The 26175-nt window shown below is 42.9% G+C and overlaps 1 protein-coding gene across 1 annotated transcript; it reads right to left on the bottom strand.

The window, feature by feature from the left end:
- Positions 1-18983: 18983 nt before the first annotated feature.
- NHLRC3 (NHL repeat containing 3) lies at positions 18984-25918 on the bottom strand. The gene is made up of 7 exons (XM_086481909.1): positions 25832-25918; positions 24390-24542; positions 23362-23509; positions 22652-22852; positions 21398-21489; positions 19768-19880; positions 18984-19258 (listed from the first exon to the last, which is right to left on the bottom strand). Exons 1-7 carry the CDS (start codon positions 25886-25888, stop codon positions 19030-19032), a joined length of 993 nt encoding a protein of 330 aa, XP_086338035.1. The 5' UTR covers positions 25889-25918; the 3' UTR covers positions 18984-19029.
- Between the last annotated feature and the right edge of the window lie 257 nt (positions 25919-26175).

Here is a 26175-nt window from a genome sequence, read left to right as displayed (position 1 = left end):
ACCCCACATTTTTCCCCATTTGAGATGTGGCCTTGGCTGAAGCCTGCAGAGGATGATTTTAAAAGAGAATTCCTTTTTATTTGCAAGTGTTTGTACTTGGCTGTACTTGGTATTGTAAGATCTAGAAATCAGATCTGGAAAAATGGGATTTACAGTCTAGCATCTGTTCAGTCAAGTTTCCATTACCCTTCCATTTTCAGTGTTTAGAAACCAGATTTCAGACATGCGCTTTATTCACGTTTAGTACTGGGCCCATAGTCTGCCTGGGCTCTTAGAATCCATCCCAAGGCACAGCCATTGAGGTGACCAAAGATGCAGCTGAGCAATGAGCCCAGATTCAGCCACGGAGCCCAAGACCCCTGAGTCAAGAGCTTTTTTCGGATGGGCAGCATGCTTGGCTGGACATGGCCTGTTGCTGTCTGTTGATTGCAGACAGTGCTTCATGCAACTGAAATTGCCTAAATTATGCTGAATTTTTCAAAGAGTCCATGGTTTTGGTCTGGGCCCACAAGCACTTTTCCAGTCAATTCATGAGCACAGGAGTTACTGCACGTTAAAGAGCAGTGCCGATAGGCACACTAGATGTGGCCGTGCGTTTTGGAGAGTAAAGGATTTTAATAGTATGAGCATAGGTCATTTTGTGCCAGTTGACCATATTGCACTGTCAAGCATAGGAAGAAACAGGATACTGGGAGGTTATTTAGAAGATACCAGGGACATGGCTTTAGAAGACAAAGTGGGAGTTTAGAGCTTCTACAGAAGTCATAGTTTAAATAATTTACTGGGTTTTAAGCCTGCTTTGTTTATAACCTTCTTCCTTTGCTAGCATCCTCTTTAGCCTGTTTTCATCCTGTGTGTTTCATTAGGCATATACAGCCTTCCCTCTTGGGCACAAACACTGACAATGTGATCCACATCATGGTTACTTCAGGGTTAGATGCTAGTAATGTGCCTCATGCAGCTTAACAGCCGAAATCCGGGCAGAATATTTGGGAGGACGTGGTGGGTTGACCCTGGCTGGATGCCAGCTGCCCATCAAAGCTGCTCTATCACTCCCCCCCACCTCAGCTGGACAGGGGAGAGAAAATGCAACGAAAGACTCATGGGTTGAGATAAGGACAGGGGGATCACTCACCAATTACCATCATGGGCAAAACAGACTCGACTTGGGGAAAATTAGTCTAATTTATTGCCAATCAAATCAGAGCAGTATAATGAGAAATAAAACCAAATCTTAAAACACCTTCCCCCAACCCCTCCCTCCTTCCCAGGCTCAACTTTACTTCCAATTTTCTCTACCTCCTCCCCCACCAGCGGCACAGGGGTAGGGGGAATGGAGGTTGTGGCCAGTTCATCACATGCCACTTCCTCCTCAGAGGGAGGACTCCTCACGCTCTTCCCCTGCTCCAGTGTGGGGTCCCTCGCACGGCAGACGGTCCTCCATGTGAGTCCTTCCCGCTGGCTAGTTCTTCACGAACTGCTCCAGCGTGGGTCTCCACCAGGGGGTGCAGTCCTTCAGGAACAGGCTACTCCAGCATGGAAATGGCCTCTCTCCGGAAGCTCTAGGACCTAGGAACAGGGAAAAACACAGCACGTGCAAAGTATTATATTTGATGGCTGTGGAAATTGTTCCTCTTTTCCTTTTGAAGACATCAAATTTGCTGGCTTTCCAGGCACACTGCAAAAGACATTTATATGAGAAGGTTTTCAGAGGAGATAGAGACATGCTTTCCAGCTGACAATAGAGGTAGATAGCTGTCTGATTGAACTGCTGAGTTTTAACTTACTGGTATTTTTGCATAATTTATTATGGCAGGTCCATAGAGCCCTGGGAACTGATCTTGATGATCTTAAATTTAAATAAATAAATAAATGATGGATCGTTGAATGAACTGACACTCCATTTCAGGAGATGAACCTGAGGCACATCAAAGGCAGGCTCTCAGTGCCAGAATCAACTGCAGTTTTACAACTATGTTAAACTATGCAATTATCTTAAACCGCAATGATCCTGTTGGATTTGCAGGGAGAAATTTAGCATCAATCTCCTTACACAAAACAAACAAACAAAATCAGCAGTGCATTTTCATATTAACACAGCACAAGACAGTGCCAAAGTGAATTATCATCTATGTTCAGAAGTGCCTCTGCTGTGCTGGTTGCCTCACAGATAAGTGAAAATGTGTATTTGTTGGTCTGAGGAGCTTGTATCTACACAGCACAACAATAACCTGTAAAGACTGTGACCAGTAAGGTAACTCGGAATAAACTTTGATCGTCTAAAGCAGTGCTAGTTAAGTCAGCATTTTACTCTGCTGGGGTATGCAGCCCTCCTGCTTTCCATTCATTGTGGGCCTCATTTTTCCATCCATTAACCCACTTCTACGGAAAAAGGACTGCAAGAATCCTTGGGACCAGTACTATTCAATATATTCACCAGTGACTTGAATGAAGGAACAAATTGTACTGTTGGCAAGTTTGCTGATGACACAAAACTGGGAGGAGTGGCTGACACATCAGAAGACTGTGCTGCCATTCAGAGACACCTGGACAGGCTGGAGAGCTGGGCAGGGAGGAACCTAATGAAGTTCAATAAGGGCAAGTGTAGAGTCTTGCGTCTGGGAAGGAACAACCCCATGTACCAGTATAGGTTGGGGACTGAGCTGTTAGAGAGTAGCGTAGGGGAGAGGGACCTGGGGGTTCTGGTGGACAACAGGATGACTATGAGCCAGCAACGTGCCCTTGTGGCCAAGAAGGCCAATGGCATCCTGTGGTATATTAGAAGGGGTGTGGTCAGTAGGTCGAGAGAGGTTCTCCTCCCCCTCTGCCCTGGTGAGATCGTGTCTGGTATATTGTGTCCAGTTCTGGGCCCCTCAGTTCAGGAAGGACAGGGAACTGCTGGAAAGAGTCCAGCGCAGAGCCACAAAGGTGATTAAGGGGGTGGAACATCTCCCTTATGATGAAAGGTCTGTTTAACTTGGAGAAGAGGAGACTGAGGGGTGACCTCATTAATGTTTATAAATACACAAAGGGCAAGTGTCAGGAGAAAGGAGCCAGGCTTTTCTTGATGATGTCCAATGACAGGACAAGGGGAAATGGGAGCAATCTGGAGCATAGGAGGTTCCATATCAACATAAGGAAAAACTTTTTCACTGTGAGGGTGACAGAGGACTGGAACAGGCTGCCCAGAGAGGTGGTGGAGTCTCCTTCTCTGGAGACATTCAAAACCCACTTGGACACATTCCTGTGTGACCTACTCTAGGTGGTCCTGCTCTGGCAAGGGCGTTGGACTAGATGATCTTTCAAGGTCCCTTCCAGCCCCTGTGATTCTGTGAAGAGCTAACCCTAAGACAGATAAAGGAGGATGATGGCAGAAGACTGTCCCCAGGGCTAGAAGACAGGAGACAACAAAAGCAAAAACAACAACAAAGATTGGCTGGCAAAAGCATTGGGAGGAAAAAAACAACAACCAGAAGTGTAACATTCCTTTTAAACCAATGGGGAGAGACAGCAGGCAGCAGTGCAGAGACTAACAATGTCAAATAAATAAATAAATAAATAAATAAATAAATAAATAAATAAAGATTTTGCCTTTACACGTCACTCAACAACATCGATCCTTGTCAGAGAGAGCAGAACTTCTCTGGAGTTCCCTTCTCTCTTAGCTGGGCTGGAATCCAGTGGAAGAACAGAATCAGAGGCAGCTTTCCTTTGAAAGGCAATTTATTTATTAGCCAGGCAGAAAATCCTATTAAAAAGAGAGGAAATTCCACGATTGTGCTGCAGTATTAATTTTCAAGTATACTGCAAAAAAAAAAGGGTGTTTTGCATAAGATGAAACCATAATTTTGGAAGGGACCTTGAGAGGGGGGTGAGGCATGCGCCAAGTTCCCCAGGAGAAGTCCCAGAAGGCACTTGGACTTGAGAGACACAAAACTCCTTCCCTGCCAGATATATATATATATATAAAATTTCTTTTTTTCTGGATTAAACTCACAGCATCTGATGGGAATGTCTGCTTCCTGGCAGGGAGTGAGTGTGTGCAATGTTGGATATGACTCATGTCACTCCCTTTCTCTGCTCATTTGGTAGCACTGTTCTGGCTAAAATAAGGTGCTGACTCCTGGTTTGCTAGTACAGCTAAATAAATGTGGGGCAGGAAGTGGGGCTGAGAACTGGTCCCCAGCTCTTCTCTGTTGATCTTTTTGTTTGCTTATGGGCTGGCCTGACCACTCCAATGAGATTTTCCCAAGACAGAACCCAGCCATACTTCTGGGGAGAATTTTTCCCAGCAATTCCTTGCAGAGGGCACCACGGGTGAAACTGACCCTCCAACATTGACGCGTGTCCTCATGCCACACACTGGTGTGAATAAAACAACCACTTCCAGTTAATGCCATTCAGGGCTGCAGAGCAAAGCTTGGATCATTTCAGAAAAAGAAAGTAAAGCCTCCTGCCCCAAATCGTGATTGTGTCACCAGAGGGGCACCAGCAGGGTTCCAAGGGCCATCCAGGGAGAGGATGGGTTGGGAGTGCTACAGAAGGGACATGCCCTGGGCAGCATAGATGTGACAAAGCCCATGTCACTCAGGGATAGGGACCAAACCCTCTGATTTGTTATTTTTAATATACAGCCTTTGCTATTTAGCATTTCAACCTGAGATACTAGAATTCAGACCCTCCTGTGGGTGCCCAAAGAAAAGGACAAACATTATTTTCGCATGGAGAGCATCGGGCTGATGTAAATCAGAGCAGCTGCACACCCCAGGTCAGCACCGGCTCGCAGGCATGCTGCCGCACCTGCCCCTAACCACATCTGGCAGGAGGGTTTTGGAGGAAAAATAGCTGACAAATCTGTTAGACCCTTGCCTGCCCAACGTGGTGGATAAGAGATCTCATCAGGAAGCTCTCACCACAGAGGGGCTTTCTGTGCTGCGACATGCAACATCCACCTGAGTTGAAGAAGGGGTCAGTTTTGCAATGTAAATGGACCAAACCTTTTTGCCTTGAGCGCCTTGCAGGGCCACAGCACGGCAGAACCCCTACAAATGCGTACCTACATGATCTGTTAGCCTCTCCTGTTTTGATTCTACCTTCCTTTGCACCAGGCATGCCATCAAGTACTGCATCTCAGCTGCAGGGTGGAAAATTCCAGCCAAAGGGGACATATCTTCCAGAAATTGCTTCATTCAATCATAAAGCAGTCATATGACCATCTCACAAGATATTTTAATTGGAACAAACCCAGGAAGAATAGTCATGTAGAGCTGATGAGGTTTTAACTCTGCAGTGCCATGACCTTTTAGCTGACGGGAAAGTGCCCAGAAAGATTTTCTTGGGAATTGATTTTCCTCTTTAATGTTGCTAACAGCAGATGTTGATAATAAAGATTAACCTAGGTATCTCTAAATAAAAATGGCATGCCCCTACTGTGGTTCACTTGCAGGAAAACTGCTTCTTAGATCTAAGGACTAAAAGAGAAATACTAAATGCAAAATAATTAATATAATCCATCGATTTCACAAAAACAAAGCAGAACAACGAAGAATTATGATAGTAAATTGAATCGTAAGATGGCAATATGCCAAGCTGTATATCAGCTGGGTCTTTTTACTTGTCTGTTGGCAAAATAAAGAGGATTAGGGGAATGACTCATCTGTTGATTGGAAAATCTACTTTAAAGTTGCAAGGAAATGCACACAACAAGATTTAATAAGCAATAACTCGCTGCACAAAAGCTTCTGTTCACTTACAGCTCGGCTCCCCAGCTTGTAAACTGTGGATGCGCGGGAGCAGCAGAAACAACCCAGCTCTGATGTCGATCCCGCATCACCAGGTTGTGCCTGCTTGTGCTTGCTACAGCAAGTGAGTGCGGTCATATTAGCAGCAACAAAAAAACATGGTGTATTTCCATAGGGGGAAATCCTTTTTCTGCTGTAGCTGTCAGTGACAATTTTATTCCTGGCTGCAGCGCAGTCAGGGTTTTAATCTTTCTACAAGTTTTGTCTTCTCCTATATGAAATCCAGATTCCTCCTATACTGAGTTTGGATCCATAAGGCATCTGAAGTTGTGGTTTTAAAACTATCCATGGCCACAAAAGTGATGCCTGAGCTGTAGAAAAGGCAGTGCTGTTCAGACTTCAACCCCACCCTCGTTATTGGGGCAGCCAGCAGCTCCCTGCCCCACAGGTGCTGGTGGGGGCTCCCAACCCTGCAGTAGTTCTGGGCAAAGCCATCAGTGCTGGGGAGCTCCTGGCAAACTGCCTGTCCATCATCTCATCTCTACCCTGGGCTCATTCAGCCCAAGCTGCTGCTTTGTCTTCATCTCGCAAAACCCCGATGTCACCAGACACCTTAGCAAAACTGAAACTTCACTCCGCTCAGCAGTCTGGAGAGGATCTAGGTAACAGGTTTGTATACGTGCTACATGGTTATGCCTCCGCTATGCATAATTGCACTGTGTTGGTGTTTGGCAAGTGCCATCTGGTTTTCATTTTCTTTCACAGTATAATTCATCACCTCCACCCCCACAGATTTACAGTGCAACTGCCTTTCTGCTTTCAAGACAATTTCAGCTACACTGAGTGTGTTTTGATTTATTTTAACTGAATCCAGCAGACACTACCATCAAATAGTTCTCCTTTAAATTAAAAGGAATTTGATTTGCAAATTTTAGCAAGATAGGACTACTCATAAAATCTTAACTGGTAAGATGCTAAGAAGATGAAAAGACCAACCATAAAATAACTTTGCTCACCAGAATCTAGGAAAATACTCTGGAGAAATGTCTTAAGCACATTAAAACCCATCAAAGCTATATAAGCAGTAAGAATAATAGTGAGTAATTAGAAGAGGTGTAGAGAGGAAAACACCTATTGTAGCTCAGTACAGGAAATTATTTGTTTAATACTTCTTGTTGAGACTCAAATTACTATTTTTGTTTGCAAAAGACTGGAAGTATCTTTCATTAAGAGATATCTTTTGAATCTGTCACTGTGAGAGGGGACACTGGCCTGTTCTGTATGTGTATCTGTGTACAGGCAAGGTGAGAAAAAGAAAATTTAAAGCTATGAAGGAGCAAAAGATAGAGCTGATTACAGAAGTAACAAAATCGAGTCACTAACAAGCCAGGAAGAATGTTTTTATTGCAGGTTCTTGAGACTTCCAGTGAATAGTTTTCTCCCCTCCGCTTAAGCACGTACAACTGGAAACACCATAGGACATAGCTATAAGGAAAAATGTAAAGAGAGAGTAAGATCCAAAGAAGCAGCCACCTCTGGTGACACAGATTATTTTCTTTCTCAGTAACACCAAAAGCCCACTTTGCATTGTAATTTTATGTGCTCCTCAGCTACGCCTTAGGGTTCACTTTGCACAACAGTTATTTTCATTGAGTGATACTGTGTGCCGATGCATAGTGAATTGCGAACAGGATTACCAGGTTAAAGGGACATTGTCAAAAAACATTACTTTACATGCACATACACACATTAAAAACCTTATTAAGTCTACTAACTCAAGCAGGCAAAAGCCTAGGAAGTGTCAGAATTAATGCTATGTGTGTTACCCTAAATCTGTCCTTTCCCCACGGGCACCATGGCTACAATTTTTAATAACACGATCGCCAATTTATTTTCTCCCCAGGGGCTCCTGTCTTATTCAGTGTCCTCTGCTGGATACTCCTCCTCCAGCTCCCTGTTCCTCGGACATCTCCAGGCTCAGTGCACAGCCAAACATCCACATATTTTCCACAGGAATAACAAGTGGAAATTATCTCATGCAGAGGACATGCCCTTTGCTGAATTTAAAGCCGTATTTAGTAGGAATGCATTAGAGCTTCTCCATATTTTGTAATTCTTCCAAATAAGTGGAAAGCAGTATACTTTCTTAGAAGTCACTGATTTCAGCAGAAGATAAAGCAAATCCATTGCATGGATGATTTCAGCCTGCATAGTTCAGAGGACAAAAGCAAACAAAACCAGTGTCTAATAAAGGCAAACGTTGGAAAGTTTCAGCTTGGTGACACGATTGGCTTTACCTATCACACAGCTCATGTTTTGATAAGCCCACTGTAGTCCCTGGGAGTTTCTTCAGCAGCCTTGTTGAAGAAAAGGACCAGGACAGCAGAGGCTAGGGTCTAACACCTGAGTAAGACACCTGCATAAAACTGGGAGGGGAAGTTGTCCAGGGTCGATGCTGTTCCCTTTCCCTGTCTGTCCCCTCGGAGTGGTCCGTGGGTGAGTGGGTTGCTGCAAAGCAAAAGCTGCCCATGCTGGGCACCTGGAGAGCTCTCCAGGCTGCAGAGAGGCACCCGTGCTCCCAGAGGGTGCAGAAGCAGCAACCAGCTTCCCCTTTTGTTTCATTCTCTTCCTTTGTGGAGCGAGCGGGAAAACATAAAGTAAAGGACCAACACAAGGCTCCTGGTTCGCTTTCACCCACTTAAAAAACTAAGGCCAGGCAACTAAACCACCTGCAGCAGCTAAGAGTCTTATCCCGTAACAAGAATGAAGCAACCCAATCCCATTTCTCCCACAGTTCCTGGGTTGCCAGCGTTGCTTCAATTTTACCCTTCATCCCTCCCCCACTGCGTCTGATTATCTATATAAAAGGCTAATAAATTCTCTGCTGAATTTAAAAAAACCCGGCAGCATTTGCATTTTGAACACCCGGCTGTTCAAGATTCAGCCCATTTAATTATTACGCTTCAGAGGATGTACCCAGTTTTGCCACTCACTCTTGCCAAAGGAGGCATGGGCTAGCGAGGGATGAGCAGTGGGATAACAGCCACTCGGCCTGCTGGTGTTTATTTAAATATCACCAATTGCCATTCCTGATTTGGAGCCTAATCTACACTTCAGATTTGAAACCGCTCTCCCAGGGATAGCTCTATCCCGGCACTAGCTCTTTAAGTGTATGCACTGGTAATCACTTTTAATTTGGCTAGTCCTGCATAAAGCTCTGTCTAAGAAAAAGGATACGTTTCCAGCCTGTCTCATGGACTCATATTTTCATCAAATGCCACTGTGGTCTACTTGAATTTTGAATGCTTTGTTTACTTGGATTCATGTCTAACCACATTACAGTGAAAAATAAATCCTTCCACACGCTAATAAGTATGCTTATTAATAAAACTTTTTAGAAGGTGCTCAGAATTTCCTATCTCTTAATTTTTCCACTGTTTCCGTTATCTGGAATGTGCTTATGTCAAGGTCTCTTGGCAAGGCGCAGGCTTTTATCTCATGTATTGTATAGTGCCAAGCTCTTTTTTTTTAAATTTTGAAATAATTATGGGGTTTGAGATTTTTAGATCAAGCTGCAAGTGTTTCTTCTCTGATAAAGATTTTGGGTCAAGCAGCTATTATTCCTTTCTTATCCCAGATGAAATTTCCCCCAAGCAGAACAGTGAGAACTGAGGATGTCATAAAATCCATTAAAACTCATACACTGGAATTAACGCAGTTAGACTGGTGCAATAGCATTTCTTGGAACACCTGAGTTGGTCTAATGGATCCCTCACACCAAAATGGACCTCCTTTTGAAAGCACGGAGGTTTCAGATTGGCTCATTTGTCTTAATGAATTATATATTGCTTTTCTTTTACACCAGCCCATTTCCTTGGCAATGGCCTCCAGGGCAAGGGCTGTCTCTGTTGCCTGTATGTACAGTGCAAACACAGCAGAGAACTACTGCTGATATCAGGTGGCTTAGGCAGTTTCATTACAGAAGCATTTGTTACCACTTTTCTCTCCCAGCATGCCTGTGACCCAGACTACATCAATAAAAATTAAATAAAAATAACATACATATGTATGAATGTTAGGTTGTACATACTGCATCTGCTACATACACCTCTCCTGATATATTTATCTATAGATACGTGAGTGTTCGTGTTTAGGAGATGCAATACATACAATCAGAAATTTGTTACATGACTTTTGTTTCTTGAGCAAGTTGAGATTTCCTGGAGGATGCCATATCCTTTATTATACCTACTGAGATAGTTGTTTAAAAAAAAAAAGCACACAAGGCCTTGCATACCCAAAAGCTTGTCTCCCATTTTAAACTGCCACAACTGCGCTAACAAGAGATAATACTTTTTCTTTACAAATGTTGCTGTGCTTGTGCCTGCAGATCATTATGGGTTTTACAACAGTGGTGTGATTGCTTCCTCTGTTGGAGAAGGAAGGTGGTGCTCAGAGAGCAGCCACAAGGACTGAAGGGCCCTCGGGTTTGGTGCAGCCCAGGAAGGGCACAAGGAGAAGCAGATGCGATGCACCAGACCTTACACGACTGCTCTGCAGAGCTGCGTGGGTTTCACAGCACCTGGCAGCCTTCCTACGACAGCCTGGTGGCCGGCTCTGCTTTAGAGGTGGCCTCTCCAAGACTGCCAGCGAGTCTGCCTTTTTGGATGAGCTGCACCTTTCTTTGCAACGCTTAGTTAAGAAAAGAGAATTTTTTAACATAAACCACTCCAGTGCTGTCAGGGCTTCCTGACTGGCAATCCATCCTCCTCTCCCGTGCACTGCTGGGGACCTGTATGCAGGGATGAAGGCTTGTGAATTGCTGAAAACTGCGTGGGGATGGAGAAACAGTGACCAGAAAGCATCAAGCCGGAGAGGACAGGCACATGCTGGGGGCTGCGTGTGGCAGCCCTCTGCAGCTGGGCGAGCTGCCGAGGTAGATGCACACGGGTCGGCTGGGGCCAGGGCCGGCCGGCCATGCCTGCCGTGAGCAGTGGCCGTGCAACTTGGCTGCATCCAGGGAGGTGGTGGCTGCCTGAAGTGCTGGACCCACCGAGGGGCTTCCTCATCACCAGTGCACTGGGGCGACCCTCCACTCCTGGGAGAGCTGGGGTGGGCTTCCCAAATGGTGCTCCGACAGGGCAGCTGTGGGCCTGAGCGCTTGGAGCAGGGAAGTGGAGGCACTATGAAATAGTTACCTGCTATTAATAACAACAGCTTGACTCTATTAGTAGCAATAGCTTAATTATTAAAAGGTGTTTGATAAATATTGGCTGTGACTTGTCTTTCCTCCCGACTCAATTGTCTGTGAGGAAGAAGGAAATCCATGACAAGGAGACTAGGCAAAATGAAAACCAGGAGCTCTATGCTGCACCATGCATCCCCCTAAGAACACAGGCCAGCATCTTCAAATTAACTGAAAAGGTGTCACCTTAAAAATTATCCCAAATATTTTTAATTCCTCCAGCTTGTTACCTGTCTTACAGATGATTCAAACTTTCTTTCTCCTGTTTTTGTCTGGTAGCATCATCCATCACAAAGAGCCGTTAAGGCAACACCCCGGAGGCACATAATGGCAACCCTTAGTTACAGTAAAATCTCCCACTCTTGCAACATTTTTCTTAGAGTTTTCATTCCTAAAAGCTCTGAAATTAGACTGGGCACGAAGTAAGATGCTGCAAGCCTTATTGCAGAGCTAGTGTGAAATACTGGAAGCTGATACTTTCATAGAATCATCTTCTACGAGCCTGGGATCTTTTCCTAAATGGCAATATATACCAAAGCTATCATAATGTATATATAAAATCTGACGTCTTTTTACTAATTGTACCTGATTTTATATTTACCATTGTTATATTCCTTTTGCCATTTTATTGCCCAGTCACTCAATCTCATGATATCCTTCTGCAACTCTTTGCAGCTTTTGTCTTCACTCTCCACCTGAGTAGCTTGGTACTGTCAGTAAATTCTGTCCCTGACTTTCCAAGTCCATTTCCAGATCATTTATCAGTATATTGAGCAGCAAAGAACTCGTTTTTAATATACTTAATTTATAATCTTTTAATTAGTCTTCCATAATTATCTCTTCTTTCCTATTCCACACAGTTTCTTTATGGACACTTGGCAAGAGACGCTGCTGAAAGCCTTTTGAAAATCTAAGCAAACTTTATCAGCCAGATCATCCTGATATACACGCTCAGAGATTCTTCCAAAGGCCTGTAATAGATTTCATGGTTGTGTATCTGATACGTTTACTCTTTCATTATGGTTTACATCAATTGGCAAGGTACAGCCATCAATTCTGATGGAATCCTCCTCACACAGAGGTGTGGGATTTTTTTTTCCCTGTTCTTTCTTTAAACCATATTTGCCATTTTTTCTTTCCTCTCATACTAAGGCAGTTCTAAGCAGAAGTTAGTATTTCAGAAATCTTCTGAAAATACTGAATGACCTTAATGAAATGAACACCTGCTAGCAACATATCAGGTTGTTTTAATAGGCCATTTATTGACACTTCAATTTCAGCCAGATCAAGACCTTGGCAAAAGATGTTAAAAAGCGTGGAAAGTTTGCTAAGGACTTCAACAGCAAGCACGGATAAAAACCTCAGTATCTGTTCTGGTTTATGCTTCAAGAAGGGTTCCTTTACACTGTGACCACTTAGTCACCCAAATCTTTTGACAACTCTCAGAGGCAGTACTGTACTGAGAGCTAGTAGCAGAAACAAATTCAGCCACATCAAATCATGGGGAGATGGTATTGCTCCTGTACGGCACACAGATAGGTTTAGTGCTGGCAGTTCTAACATCCAGACTTCCTGTCATGTGGTAAACGTTCTTTTGGATTTGCTTGGTTTTAATAAAAAGTACTATGAAAACATTTTGAAATTAAAGCCTTACCAGTTTTTAATTATAAGGCAAGTTTTGCGATCTGTACAGTTTAGACCAAGAGCAGAGCAAGAGATGACTCAGTCATCATCTGTAAATAACTCCCTGGGGCATAAGAGAAAAAGATTTCCGTATTAGGTCTCTAAGCTAGCTGAAAACAGAAGACATGAGGTTGAAGACAAATGAATCCAGACTAAACAAAAAGCCTTCCCTTTATAATGATGTTTACTGACTACTAGGAAGGATTAAAATATATAGACCTTAGTTATTCAAGTGATTTCTTAAGTTTTAATTTGTAAGAGACCCCATCATAGCTCAGGCAGAATTGATAAGCTTATTCCTGATGTAACTGGGCAAAGTTTTTTCCCTCTTCTTTGCAGGTCCAGTTACACAATTGTATTTGGTTTCCTCAGCCTCAAAACATGTGAGCTTATGATAAAATATGTCTATTCAATCTCATTTGTATCAATGTTACTTTGGCTTTAATGCATTAATGAATCATCCTGTCTGCATAAATATGCTCCTACTTTAAAGTTTCATATAAGCAACATGGCTTTGATGCTTTATGAACACTGAAAGTCTCAAGTATTTTGAATCACTCACCTGAGGAAGAGTCTATGTTCAAACTTTTTATGGCAAACTGCTGGCAAATACAATTTGCAGATGCAATTCTTCCCTGCCCTCCCCCCCCCCCCAGTAGAGTAAAATAATAATACAAAATCGGAGGAAGGTTTTTAGAGAAGGCTCAAGGCTGAGAAAGGAGGGGCAGAATAAAACTGGCAAATGAGATCCAGTAAGCTTAGCTCTAATCTCATTCAGGGTCACCTCTGTATGGAAATACACTGGCATTGCTCTCTTGGTGTAATTATGCTGCTGCAGTTATACTATTATAAATTATTATGTTTCCAAAGCAACGTATCAGGAGTAATTCCATTGAAATCAATGACATAAGGACTACAAGAATCAATTCACCATATCTAGTTGTCTCTGGACACTGAATTACCGATTTTTTTTTCTAGGAAAAACAATGGAAATAAAAGATGGACATAAATCCAGTAGTAATAAGCCAAAATGACTAGAATACAATTATCTGCTTATGTTTCAAGCAATCTATTTTGAAAAGATAAACCAAGTCCGGAGCAATTAATTATCTTTGTTGACTTTTACTCCAAATGTTCAGAAATAACCAGCTGTTTACATTTGCCGGAATATAGTGACACTGAGTATGCCAAGCATCAGCAGGGGTTTGGTGCCCTCTTATGTTTTATACAAGCAACTTCAGTGATTGCAAACATCACTTGTGAAGTATTCTCAGGCTACAAATCGTTAAGAAAGTCAGTGTCAACTAAGATAACTAACTGCTTAATGCTTCAAAAAGCATTATAATAACCACTTTAAGGCCGTGAACTCACTCTCAGCAACAGGCAGACCCACAGACATACCTGCACACCTTCCCCTTCAGCTTTTATTGAGACAGTTCAGCCTCTCTAAACTGATCTTCCATGGCACAAACCTCATTCGGGCTTCTTTTGTTTTGGCCAGACAGATATTGCTAAGGGATTGCTGACTATAATAACACACACACAAAATAAAAAAGATTGGTTATCATCACAGAAAAATCAGGATGAACTGTATGAATAGATCTTTTAATCAGAGGAGAGTGGACTTGCATGACCCAGTCTTACCTCCTGGAAACGTCATCCAGTTAACAACCTAGGTACTTATCCAACAAAAAGAATTAATTAACAATAAAATAAATAAATAAAAAAAAGGTCTGCAAAGTTGGAGACATCAAAACATAGAATATTCTTATTTCCTATACTGGGATATGCCCGTGATTACTTCTCACACTTAAAAGCAGGCACTTATTAACTAAAATCAGATGTTTGGGGGGGTCTAGCAATCACCTTAGGTTTTCTTTCTTGTCTGGTTAACACTGTAGTATGTTATTTTTCTTCTTGTGCAAGTATTTCTACCCCATAGAGAAGTCCCTTCTTGATTTTCTGAAACCCAAACAGATTGCTTGGTAAATCTTTTCTGGAATTAAAACCTGATTCTATACTAAGAAGGGTTTTGTTAGCTTGTTTTTAATTTCCCTATTAGCATCAAAAGGGTATACAGTTTAAATATTTTCTTTTATAATTGCCACTTATGTAACTCATCATCCTATTTTACTAATTACTCAGAGGAAAACATCTGGGAGAGATTTATTTTCCTTTTTTGATACATAAATTAGAATGCAAAAGAGATGGTCCATAGAAGTAGTAACGTATAAAGATAACCTGCAATTTTAGATGACATTTGAATCACAGACTCACAGAATGGCAGGGGTTGGAAGGGACCTCTGGAGATCATCTAGTCCAACCCCCCCACTAGAGCAGGTTCACCCAGAGCAGGTTGCACAGGATCATGTCCAGACAGGTTTTGATTATCTCCTGAGGAGATTCCACAGCCAGCCTGGGCAGCCTGTTCCAGTGCTCTGTCACCCTCAGAGTAGAGAAGTTTTTCCTCATGTTGAGGGAGAACTTCTTGTGTTCCAGTTTGAGCCCATTGCCCCTTGTCCTGTCACTGGTCACTACTGAAAAGAGCCTGGCCCAATCCTCTTGACACCTGCCCTTTAGATATTTGTAAGTGTTGATAAGTTCTTCTCTTCCCCAGGCTAAAGAGCCGCAGGTCTCTCAGCCTTTCCTCATAGGAAAGATGCTCCCGTCCCCTCATCATCGTAGTAGCCCTTCACTGGACTCTCTCCAGTGGTTCCCTGTTTCTCTTGAACTGGGAGGCCCAGAACCGGGCACAGCACTCCAGGTGTGGCCTCACTAGGGCAGAGCAGAGGGGGAGGAGAACCTCCCTCGACCTGCTGGCCACACTCTTAATGCACCCCAGGATGCCACTGGCCTTCTTGGCCACACGGGCACATTGCTGGCTCATGGTCAACTTGCTGTCCACCGGGTCTCCCAGGTCCTTCTCCGCAGAGCTGCTCTCCAGCATGTCAGCCCCCAACCTGTACCTGTACATGGGGTTATTCCTTCCCAGGTGCAGGACCTTACACTTGTCCTTATCAAATCTCATCAGGTTCCTCTCCACCCAGCTCTCCAGCCTGTCCAGGTCTCACTGAATGGCAGCACAGCCCTCTGGTGTGTCAGCCGCTCCTCCCAGTTTTGTGTCACCAGCAAACTTGCTGAGGGTGCACTCTGTCCCTTCATCCAGGTCACTGATGAATATGTTGAACAAGAATGTTAGTATCAGAAATTATTAAATGCCTTATTAAAGTGCTGAGGACCCCATATTTAGAAAAGTAATCCATTGCAATGGAATGTATTGATATTACCACAGAAACAAAGAGCCCAAGGCTTTCATAACGGGAAATTCTCAATTTATTTCATCAAATTATCCTACTATGCAATTTTTCAGAAATCAGTTTCAAGATGATACATAAGAAAACCTTCAGAGGATAGGAAGTTAGCACACAAATCAATCATTTTCTCAGTCTGGTCATAGGTGCAGAGGTAAAAAGGAGTCTACTAGTTAATAATGAGCATCCCTTCTTATCACAGATACCCAAATGGCTAGAGGCAAGGCACATTTTGGCACCATGGCCTATTTCAGTAAAGCCAGACAAAACTGGATGAATGCTCTCCATTTCTAGGGGCTGCAAAAGCCCATGTAAAGAGAGTTGAGAGCAGATCCATGCAGCAAACACAAACTTGTAGAAATAACTTACTCGTCAACATCCAAAAGTGCATTACTCCTTTACTGAACACAGAAGCATGTTCCCAGAAAGCTTCGAGTTCTGTTTCAAATAGATGTGACAAAAGAAAAATAAATAAAGTGAGGATGTGGTGAGGAAAGATGGATGTGCTTGGACCCCTTACACCACCAAGATATGCTCAAACATAGTTAATGATATTATAGTAATATTTTTAAAAACAAATCCACCTTCTGTAGGTGAGAAATAGCTAAATTGCACACAGAGCAGAGATCCCTGAGCTACTGGAGACCTAGTTAGAAAATCCACACCACACACCGCAAAGCAATGTGGACCTACCCAGCTAGGTCTAGAGGAAGTACTGCTACTTTTTCAGCTAATAAATATTGCTCACCAACTCCCATTCAAGATCATGTGAACAATGGACCATATCTGCTACCCGATAACCCTGAAGTTCTGGTTCTAAGGCTTGCACGAGGGCAGCCAGGTAAGATCTGCTTTTGTTATTGTGGATGTAGCCAACAACAAAATTCACGTTTAGTGCATCAATCTCAAACAGTACTGAAATCAGGCCATCAGGCTCCACAGCTGAGTTACTTTCCACAGAAAATATGAATCTGACTTTCCTGGACAGATCTTCCATCTGCTGACCCACTAATTTGTGATCATAGGCTGAAAACTGCCAAATTAAGAAACATTTGCTTTTGATAACATTCACTGAAGTTGCTATTTCCTAACAGAATAAATCTATTTCCCATATTCCCTTTCTAAGGAAGTAGAAAAAAAATTGCCTCTCTTCGCTGGTAATTAGCATTACAATAGTCCACACAGTAGAATAAATGTGTGGAAACAGTAAAAATCCTCCCAAATGTTTTGAAGAGCTAGTAGATAAATACAGAATGCAGGTCCACAGCTTTATAGAGGCAATCAGTTATTCACTGTCTTGTTTCTGCCATGACATTTTCCCCATTCCATTTTCCTATACCCTGTTCCCCCTATGCTATAAAGTGAACTAACTTAAAAACTTGAAGCACCACGTAAAGAATAGAGAATCACTCTGGACTGGGAATGGAAAGAGATAGCATTTCTAGGACAGAACTTGAAGACATCTCCTAGGATGTGTAAGAAACTCAACTCTAGACATTAACGGAGTTGATGAAGTCTAAGTTCTGGATAGAAAAGAGTTTAAAATTCCCAAATCAAAACAGACACACTGCTGTTAACTAACAGAGCTCCAATGAAATTGGGAGAAAATCATGTGTCTCCTGGTCCCTAATGTTGATTAAGACTTTCCTAGTGAATTGCAATTTGTTTATCTTGAGGAACTTAAATGAGTTGAACTTCAGTATGTTTCACTAGGAAATTTACAGAACAGAAAACTCATGCTGCTGTAAATCAAATCAGGGTAGGAATTGATTTAGTTAAGAATCAGTAGCTGGCTGCTGTGCACATCCTTTTAATTTAGTTTGAAGTGCCTGATATCAATTTAACTTAGGCTTATTACAGACTTTACCACTTTAGCTAGAGCTGAAAACTTAGATTTCAATGCTTATGCCATTAACCACCTAAGCAGATGCCAGTATCAGCACTGACACCAGTATCCAGCAGCACGTTATTCAACATCGTAATGCACCCCTGTGTTCAGTGTTTGGCAGTATCAGCACAACGACTCAAAAAAACAAGTGAAGGAACATTAAAATGAGGTGCCTGCCTCCCAGGAAATCATTTATAGACTTCTTTCAGACAGTTCTGACCTTCATTTAACACCACACAGAGCCTAACTAGAGGAGCCCCAAGATGACCCTATACATTTAAGAACAGCAGCTGTGTTTGGAAAGTTTTCTATAACAAAATTAAGATCCTTATCAAAATCATTTTACAATTGCCAGCAACAAAAGCAAAAGCCACCACAGCATTATTACAACAAGTAACAGCCTGTCTTGGTTTTGGCTGGTATAATTTTCTTCATAGTAGCTGGTGTAGTGTTGTGTTTTGGATTTAGTGTGAGAATAATGCTGCTAGCACACTGACGTTTTAGTTGTTGCTGAGCTGTGTTTACACTAAGCCAAGGACTTTTCAGCATCTCATGCCCAGCTACTGAGAAGGCTGGAGGGGCACAAGAAGTTGGGAGGGAACACAGCCAGGAGAGCTGACCCAAACCGGCCAAAGGGCTATTTCATACCATATGACGTCATGCTCAGTATATAAACTGGGGGGAAAGCTGGCCGGGGGCCGCTGCTCGGGAACTGGCTGGGTATCAGTTGGCAAATGGCGAGCAATTGCACTGTGCATCACTTGTTTAGTATATTCTAATTCTTTTATTATTATTATAATTATTACTATTTTCTTCCTTTTCTGTCCTATTAAAGTGTCTTTACCTCAACCCATGAATTTTACTTTGTTTCCCACCACCACCAGTTCTCTTCCCCATCCTGCTGCGGGGTGGGTGCAGGTGGGGAGTGAGCGAGCGGGTGTGTGGTGCTCAGTTGCTGGCTGGGGTTAAACCACAACGCAGCTCAAGACAAGTACTCCTCCAGGACTGCAGAACAGCTAGGACAGATTCTTAGCTCTACAGTTCTGCGAGCACAATGTTCTGTGCTTGTCTGAGGAAACAGAAGATACAGAAAACTCAAGGAAATGTGGTCATAGGTGTTGTACGTCACGCAGCTTGTGCAACAGCAGTGATAGGACACCATCAGCTTAAGGGTATGTATTTTTGTACTTGCTGGGCTCCAATCTCTGCGACATAGACTGCTCCACTCTTCATGTCTACATCCACAAGGTGTGGTTTGGTTTCATCTGCCAGCTGGACTGTGTTAACCATAACGCAGTCCCCAATGGAGCCAACTGGTGGTGCTGCCAAGATTGCCAACCGGTTGATATTCAGCTGAGCTACAATCATGTATTTGTAATTGGCAGTAAACCTGGGAAAGACAGAAATGTATTTTTGAATTATGAACTCCCTATGACATCTCATTTTAACACAACCATGCACTTTTAAACAAACAAAACCTCCTTAATAGTCAAGTTTTTGAAGACTATGACAGTCTAAATGCAGTGAAACATTAAGAATCAACTGGTAAGCCTTGCTCTACATGTTGCTGCTGCTGCTTGAGACAGATAATGCTACAGAAAACTCATTCAAGACAATCCCTCTTCCTGTAAAAGCTGCAACAGTAAGGTCAACAACATACAACATCTTTAAAATTAAGTTCCCAATCCTGTACTCAAATCCATGGGGCTTGTGGTAAAGCCAGGATTTCCCCGTCAAGATACAACTGTGCAGATATTTGCATATGATTTGGGCCCAGCATCCTATTAGTTAAACTGGTTAACTCCTTGTCATCATGCATTAAATATCAACATTTTAATTCACCAGTAAGAGTACACCTTATTTATGTAATTGCATGCTTCTAGAACTGTTCAACAATACCTGACAGAATAGGGTGCATCCTCTGAAAAACAGCTGCTCCAAGACCCGAGCCATTCCCCTGTGACTTTATCAAAAACTTGGATTCTTTTGTTGTCTCTGTCTGCAACCCATACCTGTTAAGAACAAAAATCATGGCTGTTCACAAACAGAACAAATCAAATGCATTAGTTTCTTACATGAGCAAAGTATCCTGTAGCAAAAAAGAAGTACCTCCCCATTCAAAACTATGTAAGTAGATATGACTTCCAGATATAAAGCAAAACCACCACATAGTTAACATACACAAATTATTTTATACTACTTTAACAGAGAAATCAGTGCCTTCTCTTTATTTTTGTGGCTATAGTATGGATATTTTTAGTAGGATTTCCCTCTCCCCAGTGAGGACATATTCTAAAAATATTGGTCTGTCACCCACTTACAATTTGTTTTTCAACAGCAGTCTCATTGCATGATCCACGCCTATGACAACTGCCTCTGCAAACACTCCTGATATGCTTAATACTACTATAAATATTGAGCAACTTAAACACTACGAGCATTTTCAGCATGTTTTGTCCAACCAGTTTTGTGCGGCTTGTCACTGTCCCACCTTGTGCTGGGTTCACAAAAAATGCAAGCTAGCAGTACCACTAGACAGCTCCAGTCTCTTGTACTACAATTATTGACAACCTGTCAGTCTGATAAGTAAACTTCATTACTTTTCTGGGATATCACCCAAAAGGGAGCAATTAACAAGTCGATGTGAGAGCTTTCATCACTATTTTTAAATGAAACACTACTACAGCATTCTCTTAGATTTCTTAGAATTAACAATTATTTTTAACCTAGGCTGATGATCAACACTATGTGGACAATAAAATCGTAGCCCATGGCAATTGCTGTCTTTGAATGTATATACTCACGGGCACCCTTCAACACAAAGTGACCATGTCCCTCCCCTTCTCCTTCCCACCCTACCATTTTCATCAGAGAACTGAATGTAATTTTACATTCACTTCTTATTCTGGCTCAGGCAGCATCAGCAGAATTCTCTCAAATGAGTGATTTAAGATGCTGTAGTCAAGCAACCTTATTTTCCCCGAAACAGATTACGGAGTAACCGCATATTTCCTCTACAAGAGCAGGAGAGCAAAAGCCAGACGATGATTATCACCTGGCAGAAGGACTCTTGAATGCCTTGAGCTGCACGCAGAAAAGGGCTGATGTCCACAGCCTCCTAGCTAGAGCTGTACTATCATCTTAAGCTTATTTGCAATTTCCAAACGTGAAATTAAAAGTTCTCTGAAGAAACTATGCGCTTGGGTAGAGGTTTATTACAGAAGACAATTCTCCTGTACTCTCACAATGGCAACCTTTTAGAAACTGCAGGAGGAACAGTCTGTTGTTGCAAGGACATGGACGACGTAACTGGTCAGAACCCTTGTGTTAACCCTGGAGCCAGCTACTTCATCAGGATCTGCAGCGTGAAACTTCAGCTCATGACCACTACCACACTGAAAACCGTAACCCCCATAAAATGACCCAGATCACAACAGTTCAATTAAAAAAGAAATACAATTTGTTTTGTTCAAATATACGTAAATAAGTCTATCGGAAGATGACAAAAAGCTTTGCCTTTATTCTTTACCCGTCCAAAAGGATCCACCGTTACGCTGTGAGGAATCTTGAACTGACCAATGCCGGTCCCATTTGTTCCAGCCAGCCATATCTCTTTGTAATCTAAACAGCGAGCACCACGCAAAATAAAAGGTAAAAAAAAATAATTAAAAAATCACAGTATGAAAACAACAAATAAAACAGCTTTAAGTCATTCCCTTGCAAAGTTATTTTGAGTAATCTTTAAAGGATGAAATTTCTAAACTCAGACTTTTTAAACACAGTACTCCTGATACATAAACCCAAGAAATACTGAACTTCCGCAGTGACTACTGGATTGTTATTAGTGGTTTCAGGATTATGGTTACAGAAATGTAGCCACTAGCACACAAGAGCCATAGTCCCAGGGTTTGTTAAGCACTGTATTAAAAAAAAAAAAAAAGTAAATTAGAACTAGGTGTCTGATCACGATATTCACTTGTTTACTAAATTGATTTTTTACATTTACCTGGCAGCTTTGAGTTTTAACAATTTACCGATTTTGCAAACTAGATATTACGATACTGACTGTTTTATGACAGCACAAACGACAAACAGTAACTCCTCCACTTTTTCCCAGCTGTAGGCACACAGACTCCTCACTCACTGCCCTAACCAACACCGATCATCTAACCAGGGAATGCGAGCAAGCTAATTAGAATCACACAATAATTTAAGTATAAAAAGATCTCCAGACACCATCTGATCCAACCTGCTTCTCAAAGCAGGACTAGCCTTGATACTAAATCCAGCTCTGAAGTCAGACCAGGTTGCTCATAACTCATCCCATTTTGAGCACCTGCAGGAGTGGAGACTGCACACCGTCTCTTGGCAAGCTATTCAATGTCTGATCACCCTCACTCTGAATCTTTCCCTGCAACAATCAAACTGGACTTTTCCCCTCTTGCATCTTTTGCTCAGTGTTCCTCATTCTTCACTGTGCATTTCCAAGAAATGTATGGCTCTGTCTTCTCTGTACCCTCCCATTACTGACTTGAAGACAGCAATAAGAATCCCCTTTAGCCTTCATTTTCAATGAGGGAACAAACTCATTCTCTCAGCCTCTTGTCATTAGGAGATTTCTCCTGAAGTGACAAGCAATAAAACAGGATCTGATTCAAAAACATCTTCAAATTAATGTTAAATGACAGCTCTACCTAGTCCTCGCTTAAAGATATTCTCAAACTGTGCCATTTAAAATTCAATTTTTAATGGTCAAGTACTGTGGAAGTTCATTTCTCCATACCGTTGGATAGTTTGAGCAATCTGTTATTCATTCCTCCGTCTCCATCCACAACATAGATATCTCCACTTTCCTCTACAAAGACCTCTGCTGGTTGATCAAACTGTAGGGGAATCAAACTTGAACCAGCATTACCCGGTGTGCCCAAGATCTGCATAAGTTTACCCGAAGGGCTATACTGTTTCACGGTATGTCCGTATTTCCCTGAATTAAGAAAGAAAAGTACAAAAACTTTTTAACAAAACAAAGTAAGTATTACAACTGATTACCAAGATTAAAAAAGAAAGTCCCCTGATACTCACAAGTATATTAATAAATCAGACAAAATTCTACAGTGAGAATATGACTGTGGGTTAGTAAATCCATAGGCTACAATATTCACCTATTGTATTAGGGTCACCAAACCTAGGACAGACAGTAAGTCTAGCCAGAAGATACTTTTTTTTTTCCCTGATACTTCTCCAGGGGGTGAGGGGGCACAAGGGGGCAGGGGGATGCTTACTAAGTTCAGAAGCTATAAGCAGACACACAGCACAACTCTTGAACTTTCAGAGTATTTTGTACACCACCCGGTAAGTTTCTTCAGGACAAGAAAAGCACAAATCTGTCTCAGAATTGTTTGACAGGCTTAAATAAATGAATTGTTTAAAGTAATACCTGCAGTATTAGCATTTCCTTCCCCACCTAACACCTCCTATCACCACCATGCATACCTGTTCCAACATCTGTGATCCATACCGAGCTATCTGTTGCAGTGTTCAATACAAAGATACCATGAGGCATTTCCACCGTATCATTCCAGGAGTAAAGAAAATAGCCTTCCTCTGAGAATACAAGTACCTTTGGCACATTTTCTCCCCTCTGAAAAGGGAAAAAAAAGTTCTATTAAGAAAACGTATTAAGCAAGTAACCATATTTTTGAAAATTCCCCTCTGTAAGGTTCTTTCAACATTTCAAGAATCATAAGAATTTCCTGAGATTGTCTGCTAGATCTCATTTTTTCCAGCTAGAAAAGGAGAGAGAGAAGGGTCTAAATTTAGCATGTGAAACCTTCCACTCACTCTGGAGTTTCAACATAAATCACACAGAGACCAATTTTCAGAGCAGCCAAGCTCCTGCAGCTATCTTGGTCTTCATTTTGAATCGTGTTATTACGTTCTTGCTGAAAAATACGCCAAGTGTAACACAGGCATGAAAAGCTATAACTGTACTGATTAGCTGCATGGCACTCAAGTACTCATACTGTGCTTCATAATTAAATCCCACCACTTTCCATGTCTTATCCGTGACCTAGGATACCAATGCATAGAACCGAGTACAGCAAATAATTGAACTCCAGGTACTGGAACTGGCTGAAAGAGCTGCATGGTTTTGATTTCATGGCACAAAAGCTGAAAGAGTGGAAGATTCAGTTGCTCCCAAATCACATTTTACCTTACAGTTAAGGGAAGAAGCTACTGTAACTCAGTTAAGTTGGATCATGCGTTCACATCACAGATTTTTTTTTTGTTTTTAAAAGCACAAACAAGTGTGGTACCAGAACTGCTTTTAAATATGGATACAGCAGAGACATCTATATTTACATTTTTCACTAATTTTGATACTATAATAATTCATATATATATATACACATGTACATATACAGACACACAGACACACACATATCCTAGTCTAAACCAGACACTTTAGAGGCAAAACCGCACTAGAACAACAAGGAGAGAAATACCACGTTCTCACTCACTTGGCCCACGTAGACTAAACCATGAAGAGAGTCAACAGCAACACAAAATGTTTGGCCAGTGAAGTATTCTGGAATTTTAGGCCAGCCTATATCCAGCTTGTACCTCTGTTGCTGTCCCTCCCAAGAAGGGAAGTAATCAAATGCTTTTAAAACCTGAAAACACAAAATAAATACGCATTAGTAGTTAAATTCTATGATGGTGGGATCAGAAGAACCAGCAGGAGAAAGTAACTGTGTACTGAGGCATCATAAATTGATTTATTCAATTTAAAAGATGAAGATAGATAAACAGAAATAGGCTTGCAGCTACTGTTTTGGACTACAAATGGGAACATTTTGACAAACTGGAAATTAGCTAATGAAGTCCTTTGGATTGGGGAGTTCTGGAATTAGAAGGCAAATCCCACACCCGGAAACTTCTTACATTGAAGTTATGATTGCTGATTTCTTACATTGAAGTTGTGATTGCTAATCACACTCCAAAATGAGGAAAACAGCAGAGAAGGTTCCAAATGCAACAGAATCATTAACCACTTCAAGATGATATGAAATAATAATAAGAAAAGTCAGAACAAAGGGAAAACAGGTCAAGAAAGAAAACTACATCCTGGAAATGGGGAAGTGTTAAGACACCAGGAATGGCAAAACTCAGGTCACATCTGAAAGGGTAATGGAAAAAAATAATCTTCCACCTTTTTGTTCTATTTTTCCATCAGAAGAATGGCAGCTAAGCACAGCTGTGCTGCTGCAAGCCAAGCACTGGAGCGGAAAGATCAGGCTGGAACGAAGAACTAACAGGGGGACCAAGGCCATTTCTGTTAATTGCCTTGCCAGAAGGACGGGTAAATGGATCACAGAATCACAGACTGGCAGGGGTCGGAAGGGACCTCTGGGAGCCATCTAGTCCAACCTCCCGCTAAAGCAGGGTCACCCAGAGCAGGTCGCACTGGATCGCGTCCAGGGAGGTTTTGAGTATCTCCAGGGAAGGAGACTCCACAACCTCTGTGTGCAGCCGACACAGAACTACCAGCAGCTTGAGAAAGACTATCAGGAAGGAAAACCGACAGTAACAAGCGCGAAGTTATTCACCCAGAGATTGAGTTTTTCCTCTTTTAGGCAGAGCACATCGCTTGGAAACCCCTGAAAAAGAACCGCCCAGCTCACGCGTTCATCTCAAAGGGCTCTGAAGCCACATCGCAAACCTCCGCCTGGAACGCCGTAAGGCAGAGGAGGCGCGGGAAGGCACTGGGACGAAACGGGCCCCGAGGCCCTGCCCGCACCCGCCGCCCCGGCGGGTCCCAACGGCCCCCGTCCCCCGGACCAGGGCAGCCCGCCGCCCCCCTCCCCCGGGATCTGCCTTCGGACGAGGCGCCGTAACCGCAGGACTTGCACAAAGCTCCCTCCCTTCGCCCGCCCCCTCCCTCCCTCCGGCCGCCGCCCACCTGCGAGCCCCACAGCAGGGCCAGCAGGGCCACCGGGGCCAGCGGGGCGCCGGCCATCACCAGCCACGGCCGCCGCCGCCGCTTCCGCCTCAGGGAGGGCAGGCCGGGGAGGGGCGGGGCTGCCGCACGGGCGGGCCGCGTTGCCATGGCAGCCACGTGACCGACACCGCCCCCCCGCCCCCCGCGTGGCCCAGGAAAGGGCGGGGGCGGGCTCGCCCCCACTCCACCGCCTCCCCTCTCGCCGGGCTGCCCACACCGTGCCTGCTTCGGGCCAAGCGGCGGCAGCGCAGAGGCAGGCTGGGGAGGGCGCGACGACGCCCAGGGGAAGCGCTCAGCGCTTCGGT

The sequence above is a fragment of the Leptosomus discolor genome, chromosome 1 (genome assembly GCF_034619465.1).
Source record: "Leptosomus discolor isolate bLepDis1 chromosome 1, bLepDis1.hap2, whole genome shotgun sequence".
Taxonomy (NCBI): domain Eukaryota; kingdom Metazoa; phylum Chordata; class Aves; order Leptosomiformes; family Leptosomidae; genus Leptosomus; species Leptosomus discolor.
Note: the sequence above shows the minus strand (reverse complement) of the source record. Positions and strands in the feature narration are given on the sequence as shown.